The 9844-nt window shown below is 35.7% G+C and overlaps 1 protein-coding gene across 1 annotated transcript; it reads left to right on the top strand.

The window, feature by feature from the left end:
• The first annotated feature begins 26 nt into the window (after positions 1-26).
• LOC126741654 (dnaJ homolog subfamily C member 3) lies at positions 27-8645 on the top strand. The gene is made up of 3 exons (XM_050448183.1): positions 27-1034; positions 1170-1505; positions 7898-8645. The coding sequence occupies exons 1-3, from the start codon at positions 170-172 to the stop codon at positions 8191-8193; spliced, it is 1497 nt and encodes a 498-aa protein (XP_050304140.1). The 5' UTR covers positions 27-169; the 3' UTR covers positions 8194-8645.
• Positions 8646-9844: the final 1199 nt, after the last annotated feature.

The following is a 9844-nucleotide window of genomic DNA, read 5'->3' as shown; positions in this document are numbered from 1 at the left end:
ACACGCAATTAACTGACGTTTATAAAGTCCACTTGGACCAATCAACTGACAACACGATACAACATTTTAAAATGTTTAGCCAAAGCAGAGATTTGGTATTTCATTAATTCACATTTATCTGCCGTAGCACAACAATATTCCCAAGCATAAATAAGACCCAAAGGCCACAATGACAACTCCGATATTCAGCGATATGGCATGTTCCCCGATCTGGTCCAGGATCACTCCATATTTGGTCCTGCTGGCCCTGGAAACGTTTGTGGATGTAGCCAGCGGTTTATCGCAAGCAGAAATTGATAGACATCTGGAATTGGGTAGGGAGTACTTGGTCAAAAACCAGCTGGGAGATGCTTTAAGCCAGTACCATTTGGCTGTGGAAGGAGATCCACTAAACTACCTAACTTACTTTAAAAGAGGTACAATTTACTTGGCACTAGGTAAGCCTAAAAACGCCCTAAGTGACTTCGATAAAGTCTTGGAACTTAAGCCGGACTTCACTGCTGCTAGAATCGAGAGAGGCAACATCCATTTAAAGCAGGGTAACTATGATCTCGCTCAGTTAGATTTCTACAATGTCTTAAAAGTAGACCCATATAATATGGAGGCAAATGAGCATATGCAAAAGCTTGAGCCTGCCAAAGAGAAAAAACGAAGTGCCGAATATTATTATGCCCATAACGACTATAACACCGCACTTCATTACTTGTCTGAGGCCATAGAATTCAGCCCTTATGCAGCGGATCTATACGATTTCCGAGCGGAACTGCATACAGCCAATGGGGACGTTATGGCGGCCATTTCAGACTTAAAAACAGCCACAAAATTAATGGGAGATAGTACAGAAGGATATTTGAAAATTTCTAAAATGTTATACAACATCGGGCATGCCACTGAATCATTAAAAGCCATCAGGGAGTGCTTGAAGTTAGATCCAGAACATAAGGCCTGTTTTTCATTTTACAAGAAAATAAAGAATATTGAGAAGTTTTTGACTGATGCAGAGGTTTCTTTGGAAAATAAGAATTATGCTGATGGTAAGTTTTTAAGAAAATTCTTAAGTAATGTTAGTTGAATGGAATAAATTAAGGTAAGAGAGTTTGGATTTTGAAGCATATGTTTAGAAATCCAGACTGTATTAATTCATGATCTACAGAAACAGCACTTTGTAGGTATCAAGTCAGCCCAAAAGGTGATCAAAAATGAAAAAGAGGTCCCAGAAATCATCTTTGAAGCAAAGCGCATCCTCTGCAGCTGTTACTCCAATGACGAACAAACAGAGGAAGCAATAAAAGCATGTTCTGATGCCCTGAAGATCAGCGAAGATCCAAATGTGTACTGTGATAGAGCGGAAGCATACTTGCAATCAGAGCAGTATGATGATGCCATTAAAGACTTTAGAGCGGCTCTGGAAATTGATAAGAATTTCGAGAGGGCCAAGGAGGGATTAGATAAGGCTGAAAATAGACAGAAACAGTCTGAGAGGAGGGACTATTATAAGATTTTAGGTAAGTGCATTATAATATTTATGTAAGTGTTTGAGTGGAATTAAATAGTGTGTTCTTCTGAAAATTCTTCTTATATGAAATTAAAATGCTCTTTATTTGCCCATAACTCTTTTAAGAACATCCCAACTATTGTAAAAATAGTTTTAAGAATAGTGAAAGTTTGCTAAAAAAAATGTGAAAATTAAAACTGCCCTAATTGCCTCATTGAGGCTTAGATAACGCTGTCTTAGAAATGAAAAAATTGCATCGTAAGTACTTAGATCGTTTTGAAAGCCAAATTGTGATGTTGATAAAACCTGATTTCTCTTAAGAAAATTCAGCAGTTGACTTGAGGTACGTTATTTGTATATACCGCCCGCCCTCTGGGGATATCAGAGTGTCTCTTGACAGGTTAAATTGTCTTTTGTCCCAGCTCCCTATTCACTCGCGTGTTATCTTGGCTGGAGATTTTAATATTAATTATTTAGAGGCTTCCTTGCCGCAAAGAATTTCTCTTGATGGAATCTTCAAATCATTTTCACTCTCCATGCATGTTAATGCACCCACTGGTATTTCGTCCTCTTCATCGACCACTATTGATTATTTTTGCAGTAATTTGGACGGTGTTGTGTTCAGTGCACTCAGTGGGTATATCGGATCACGAGGCGGTGTATGTCCAATTCCCTTGTGACTTTAAAAACAAATCTGGCCGCCGCATTGGGAGAGTGTTTAGTGGGAACAATTTAAATTTATTTTCTCAATCCATTTCGTCTGTTAACTAGAATGCAATTCGGGCTGCTCCACAACCATTTTCTTCCTTTTATTATACATTACGTGATAAAATAAGTATCTGCTTTCCCTTGGTTAGACTTAAATCCAAAAGACGAAAACCATGGATCACCGAGGGACTAAAAACATCTGCCCAAAATTTGCGATGCTTAGCAAGACTTTCAATTCATCAGGTCTATTTTCAGGATTATCGGAAAATTTATAGGCATCTGATAAAAGTCAGAAAGCAGCTGTATTACAATGAGCGCTTAGATTCGTCCGGTAACAGACAGAAGGAAAGTTGGTTAATCATTAACGAATGTAGGCAGTCTTCTCGTCGGCGGTTGGTTGAATCGGACTTGGGGCCCGATGATTTCAATGACTATTTTTCTAATATTGCTGAGAAGTTACTGGAAGCAGTTCCCAGTGACGGCGATCCATTGCAATATCTTAATCGGAATGCTATCAACCAATCATTCTGTTTCCACCCTGTAGATGCCACCGAGGTCCTTGAAACAATTCAGTGCTTGAAGAATCATAGGTCTTCGAGTTCCGATGGTATCTCTTCACGTCTGCTGTCACTTCTGCCTGTGAGTTCCCATCCTGTTTAAAGGAAGCTATGATTATCCCTCTTCATAAGGGTGGTAGCTTGGACCGACCCTCTAACTTCCGTCCCATATCAATTTTGTCTACCCTCTCCGAGGTTCTTGAGCGGCTTGCAAAAAAGAGAATTGTCTCTATTTTGACCAAATACAATATGCTGTCCCCTAATCAGTATGGATTTCAGTCATCTAAGGGCACGCAGGATGCCATTTTCAGATTCTTGGAAAGTGTGTATCTATCTATGAACTCCAAGGAGGCCGCAGCAGCGGTGTTCTGTGATCTGTCCAAGGCCTTCGATTGTGTGGATCATGGAATACTGACTTCAGCAGTTGACTTGATGGGTTTTTCGACAATTTGTGAAATTATTGATAAGAGAGAAATTGGTTGATAGTTGAAGGGAGATTCAGTATCACCTTTCTTAAAAAGAGGTACAATGTTGGCCAATTTAAGACTACTAGGAAACACATCCAGATTCAAACTCTGATTGATGGTTTCTAAAAATCAGTAAAAGCAATATCAGGAAGTGCTAGCAGAATTTTAATGGAGATACCATCCTATCCAGAAGAACTTTTATTTTGAATCCTTTGCATTACACTTATTATTTCCGATGTATCAGGGGGAAATAGAGATGTAAAAATCATTAAATGAATTGGCCTTTAAATTTCTATATGGACAAGATCCATTGCTACCTTGCATTGATTTTGAGAGCCTATAAAATTCCTGCAAATACAATAATGGACTTGGATGATATCCATACTTTTTGAAAAACATGTATTTCAGAAATTTACGTTGTACACGTTCTATAGTTTTAGTCCACACCTCATATTGTGGTGACCATATTCGAATACTAGCAACACCAGACTGTCAAACAATTTTAGACCACACTCAACACTAAAACCCTTGGTAGACCTGACAATAAATCCCATTGTTGTGTGCCTTATTTACTAACTCAACAATGTTGTCTGTAAAACTCAAATACCCAAGTCTTTCTCATGCTTACAGTCTTGTACTGGTGCACCATTAATGCTATAATCATATTTAAACACAAGTTTATTAAGAGACCTAAAACAACACTTTTTTTCATTAAAATCATTTAAGTTACACAGCAAAACAGAAGGCCCTTGAATTACCTATAGCGTACAATATGGCATTTATAGCAATTAAAAACAAAAGGGGTCCCAAATGGGATCCATGGGGAACCCCAGAGGTACTAGTATAAATATTACTTTGACTTTGCATCCCTGACTTCCAACATATTTCTGCCTATTGTTTAAATAAGAAATTATTAATTTTATTAAAATATTTGTAACATTACTTTTATAGAGAGATGTTACTGTGTGACTATGTTTCACTCTGTCAAAAGCCTTCTCCATATCAGTATGAATTACATCAACTTGCTTTTTCTTATTAAAGGAGTTATGTTGATGAAAGTGACTTAAAGGATCATGGTGTAGAAGAGCAGAATTCCATTACATAACATTGCAAATGCTGGCAAAGATTCAAAAATTAGCTTTTGTTCAAAAAAACATTCTTTTTTAGTCCTATTCTGTTGTTGCTGGGATGATCAATAACAGCCACATGATCCGAGAGACCTGAATTTCAATGTTGGAATCAATCCCTAATTCCAAAAAATTTGTACATACATAATCTAATCATGTAGAGGACACAGCTGTAATGCGTGTCGCTCTCGCCACATGCATATACAAATTAAAAGTTAACATTAGGTTTTCAAGGCAACAGTATCATCTTTATTTAAAAAAATTATATTTAAGTCACCTGCCAACAAGAGGAGAGGACCTAGGACTGATCCTTGGGAAATTCCGTGCTTTATGTTTAAGGCACCAGTCATTTTGCCAGAAGAGAAAGTTTCTTATATTATACCTGATACATAACTGCAAAGTAACTTCATCGTTTAATTTTTTGTAAAATCACGCTGCAACTCCTTCAAAGAAGATACATGTTTAAGTCATTTGCAAAAATTAGACACTTAGGATATTGTATAAAGTTTGTTATGTCATTAATGAAAACTACAAGCAGTAATGCCCTGCAGCATTCCATACCTGCAGCATTCCATACACACAGCAATGTGTATTGTGTGGATGATTCTCTGCCTCTATTTTAACTTGTTTAGATAGGATAATTTAGTGGCGGCTGGTCTATGTGTGCTGCTGTGCTGCAGAGCTCCAAAGAAAATTAAATAATCTATTAAAAATATGATCTAGAAACCAAAACCCAAAAAAAAAAAAATCTCCGTCCCGCAAATTTTTTACACCTATTTTATCAATTAAACAAAACGCAAACCCTCCGCGTCATCACAGCCGAAGCGCCAGCACCTCCAGTGCATCAGCGAGTCAACAGCAGCCGAGTAAAGTAAAGTACCGTCGACGATTCGAAATAATCATCTGGTCCACACGATCGTGCTCTACGCGCTCCTTCGCACACCCTGGTACGCTATACTGGAATGGTACGCTGAAATAACCCGATAATTCGCTGCATCTATTCCAGCTCTAGGCGGAAAATGCAATTTGAGACTTGAGATCGGGATTTTTTTTCGCGGCTTGGCAGTTTTTGGGTAGTTTCGGCGCGGCGAGTTGAACTTAAAAACAATACGGAGTGTGTGATTTTGTATTTTGTTCGTGTACGGATTTTGTTGAATTGACAATAATAATATAATTATTTATTAACTATGGAAGTGGTGTGTAATTTAATTAATGTGAAGAGATTTTCTCAACATTCTTATGAAGAAAAACATGAGTTAAAAGCAAAAGGTAGACCATTGCCAGACATTATTATTGAAAAAGCTGGTGTAAGTAGAGGAAAAAGTTATACGCGTAAATTTAATAAAGACATTTATTTAAAAAATGAATGGATTTGTGGCTGTAACAAAAAGAATTATTTATACTGTTTTCCCTGCCTACTTTTTGGTGGCGATAAAGCTTGGACGGAAATAGGGATCACCGATCTAGAACATTTGAGTTTGAAAATAAAAAGGCATGAAAACTCTAAAATAAAAGCCATCTTCATAATTGTATGGAATTGGCGTTATTAGGATCAACTAATATAATGACACAATTAGATTCTGCGTATTGGTTAAATATACAAAAACATAATGAAAATATCTCAAAAAATAAATACATTTTATCAAAAATTATAAATTGTATTAAATTTTGTGGAGCATTTGAACTGGCTCTTCGGGGACATGACGAAAGTGGTATTTCTGAGAATCCGGGGACATTTCGTTGGTTGATCAACTTTTCTGCTGAATTAGACGCAACTCTAAGTGATCATCTAAAGAATTCTTCCGTATTTAAAGGCACCTCCAAAGAAATACAGAATGATTTATTACAGTGTATGCTTGAAGTCCGTCTTGAACAAATAATTGAAGAAATTAATCATTCGCTATTTCTGGCAATCATGGCGGATGAAACAATGGACGTTGCTGCAAAGTCTCAAATGGTTGTTATTTTTAGATATGTTTGCGATGGTGACCCAATTGAACGATTTTGGAACTACTTAATTCCTGAAAAATGTGATGCAGAAACACTTAGTAAAGCAATTCTAACTGTTATTGAGCCTTTAATTCCAAATTCACCCAACAAACTGATTGCCCAAAGCTACGATGGAGCAGCAGTGATGAGTGGCCACACTGCAGGCGTTCAAGCATTAATAAAAAAAAAAGTATCCTTTTGCTCACTATGTACACTGCTATGCCCACCAGGTAAACTTGATTATGTCTAAAGCTGCTTCTGCAAATAGGCAAGTACGTGTATTTTTTGGAAATTTACAAGACATTTCGGGATTTTTTAATAATTCACCACAACGAGTAGAAGTATTGTATAAACCCCCGATGGAATTTTAATATAGGAACCATTAATGTTGTGTATGAAAATAGAGCCTCTCTCATTGATTGTATGCATGAAATAGAAGATCAGTTTTTCAATAACACAGTTTGTAGTGCGGCCGCTTCTATTCGGCGTGCATTGAATGATCCTATTTTCAATTTTTGGCTGACTTGTTTCCATCATGTAATGCCCCACGCAGATATCCTATTCAATCAATTACAACAAAGAAAAATCGAACCAACTCTAGTAAGAAACGCTGTTAAAAATTTTGAACGCAGTATCATTCAAGTTCGAAATAATAATGATAACATTATTAGTGAGGCAACAAATATAATTAGCGATGAGCCACCAGAAAACAAACGAAAACGCCCAAATAACAGCCAATTTGATCACCGGATTTCTGCTTTAGAAGTTTGTGATATTATTATAAATTGCGCAAAAGATAGATTTCAATTTAAAGAACATCTAGTAGTTGCATCACTTTTCTTTTCCGAATGCTTTGGAGAATATTGTGGCAAACTTCCTGAAGATAAGCTCACTTCCGTATGTACCTTTTATCCCATGCTTGATAAAGAACGTTTACGAACTGAACTATCTGTTTGTTCTATATTCAAGAAATGATTGCAGGACATTAAATGGCGCACTACCTCTTCTAAAATTTTTAGTAACCAACAATCTAGGAGATACGTTGAAGGAGACAAAAAAATTATTGGAAATTGTGGTAACTACTCCCATGACGACATCAGAGGCGGAGAGATGTTTTTCAACATTAAAAAGAGTCAAAACATTTCTTAGAAATTCAATGACCGAAGTTCGTTTAACAGCACTTTCCAGGCTATCTATTGAAAAAAAGTTTATCTCTAAAATTAACAATTTTAATGAAAAAGTTATAACAAAGTTTGCCACCAGGAAAGAACGAAGAATAGACTTAATTTATAAAAAATAGGTAGTAGGTGATATATAAGTAATATACGAGTATAAAAATAATTCAGTTTTTTTTTACTAATAATAGTTGCAGAACACCCTAAAATTTTTACCACGAGCCGCCACTGTAGGATATTATAAATTTATATGCCGGTGAAAACCCGAAATTACCCAATTTAGCTTTTTCTTAAAATATTCCTGGTATATATTCTAAAAAAACTTTCCCTCTGGGCATATTTCTTATTCGTTTGTTAACCCTTGTATAATTCGTTTCAGGTGTAAAACGTACCGCGACCAAAAAAGAAATCGTCAAGGCGTATAGAAAAGCGGCCCAAAAATGGCATCCGGACAACTACCAACAGGACGAAAAAATGAAAAAAATAGCAGAAAAAAAGTTCATAGACATAGCGGCGGCCAAAGAAGTCTTAACCGACGAGGAGAAGAGGCGACAGTTCGACAGCGGCGAAGATCCGTTAGACCCCGAGTCCGGCAAACAAAACATGCACCCGAACTTCCACCATTTCCAAAGTTTCCACGGGAGTCCGTTCCAGTTCCGGTTCCATTTCCGTTAAATTCCGGTTTTCGGTTGACTATTTGTAAATTATTGGATGAATCGGTCGGTCGGTGATGAAACATTGTATGTGTGTGTGTTGTGTGTGGTGTATTCGCACAATCAAACGGACGATATTTTAGCCCATCATCAAGCAAAAGTACCAAAATTGCATGATTAAATTAACGTAGCACGTATGCATTTAGTCAAGCATAAAGTGCCATGGCTTTTTTGTTTTTCATTTGAGCACTACACAGTGCTTTTAACCGTCATAGAACAAGTTACAAAGTGAATTGTTGGCTTAGCAAAGGGCGTGTAAAGACACGGTACACTCCAGTGGGGTTTACAGGCTGTTATATTTGTTAGTTTCGTGGTATGTGAACTGTTTAATGTTTTTTTGGGACTGAAGTACATAAGTTATTTAATGATTGTAAATATATAAAAACAATAAAAGATTTTTCCTTAATGAGCAAAGGTGTTTTATTTTACTGTTCAATTGAAACCGTGAAGATATTCCTCCAGTGTTCCTGTAACGTTTATATTAATAATTTTAAAAAACTAAAAGTAAAATGCATCTCACGCTTTTACTTTGATTTGAATTATTCTGTTAATAACTTAAATTGCTTTATTAATTACTAAATTTTTATTTGAGGTAATTAATTATGATTGATTGTGCGACCTTCTACTTTGTAATTAAAAATTATTTTAATTCATCTTGGTCTATTGTACTTTAATAAATAATACTTTATGAATTAAAATATTTCGGTCACGATAACTTCCTTATTTACTTGCCAAGTTTTGTTCCGTAAAATAATTAATAAGAAGCCTTTGTAAATGACGGTTATCATATTACATCTTATATGAATATTAATTAGAGTAACCAGCGTTTATGAGACTTAATAGTCATGTGTAATGAATAAACAAGGTGAGAATGCAACTACCCTAAAGACCAGGAAAATTTGAAAGAGTAAGTTGTAGACTCCAGCAATCAGTCTCTCCTACAGAGGACCTAAAATAAAAGTATTTATTAATCCTGGCAGTAATAAGAATAACGGGAAAGTATTTTCAAATTATTGCATGGTCATCGGTCCTTGATACGTGTACAAAGTTGATCAGACTTTTAGAAACCAGTGAAAATTAAGCTCAAAGATTCCCTTACATAGATAGATAGATACAACCCGAGCTAATAAAGGCGTGTTAAAAATACTGAAGACAACATTTTTGAAAGCTTTTCTGGAAGTATGGAAAGTGATTGTATACTTCCAGGCATTTGAAGAATCTTCTTTTGTAGTTTCCAGGCAGTTAAAGTCAGTTTTTATCTTATAAAGAGATAGTTTGTGTACAGGAAGTTGTGGTTATTTAAAGGTTACGCAAGATTGTCGTAAATAAAATGCAAAACATCTTTATAAACTAATGTATCAAATTTCTAGATATAGTAACTATATACAAACATAAGTAAGCTGAAAGTTATGTACTTTTTTTTTTAATAAACTTTATTACTGAACTTAAAACAGTTTACAAAACTGATAGCAAGTCCTTTATTAGGAATATTTTAACATTTAAATTAAATAGTCAGTTAAGTATACATGATAATATAAGCTTAGATAAACTATAAAAAAAAATTAACACTTTCAATATTTATCCCTTTAACCCACAGATCAACCCCAAAACAA

The sequence above is a fragment of the Anthonomus grandis genome, chromosome 10 (assembly GCF_022605725.1).
Source record: "Anthonomus grandis grandis chromosome 10, icAntGran1.3, whole genome shotgun sequence".
NCBI lineage: Eukaryota > Metazoa > Arthropoda > Insecta > Coleoptera > Curculionidae > Anthonomus > Anthonomus grandis.
Note: the sequence above shows the minus strand (reverse complement) of the source record. Positions and strands in the feature narration are given on the sequence as shown.

Coding starts and splice junctions, on each gene's coding strand:
- LOC126741654 (XM_050448183.1), top strand. CDS start 170: ATGACAACTCCGATATTCAGCGATATGGCATGTTCCCCGATCTGGTCC. Junction 1,035..1,169: donor AAATAAGAATTATGCTGATG/GTAAGTTTTTAA, acceptor AGCACTTTGTAG/GTATCAAGTCAGCCCAAAAG. Junction 1,506..7,897: donor GGACTATTATAAGATTTTAG/GTAAGTGCATTA, acceptor AATTCGTTTCAG/GTGTAAAACGTACCGCGACC.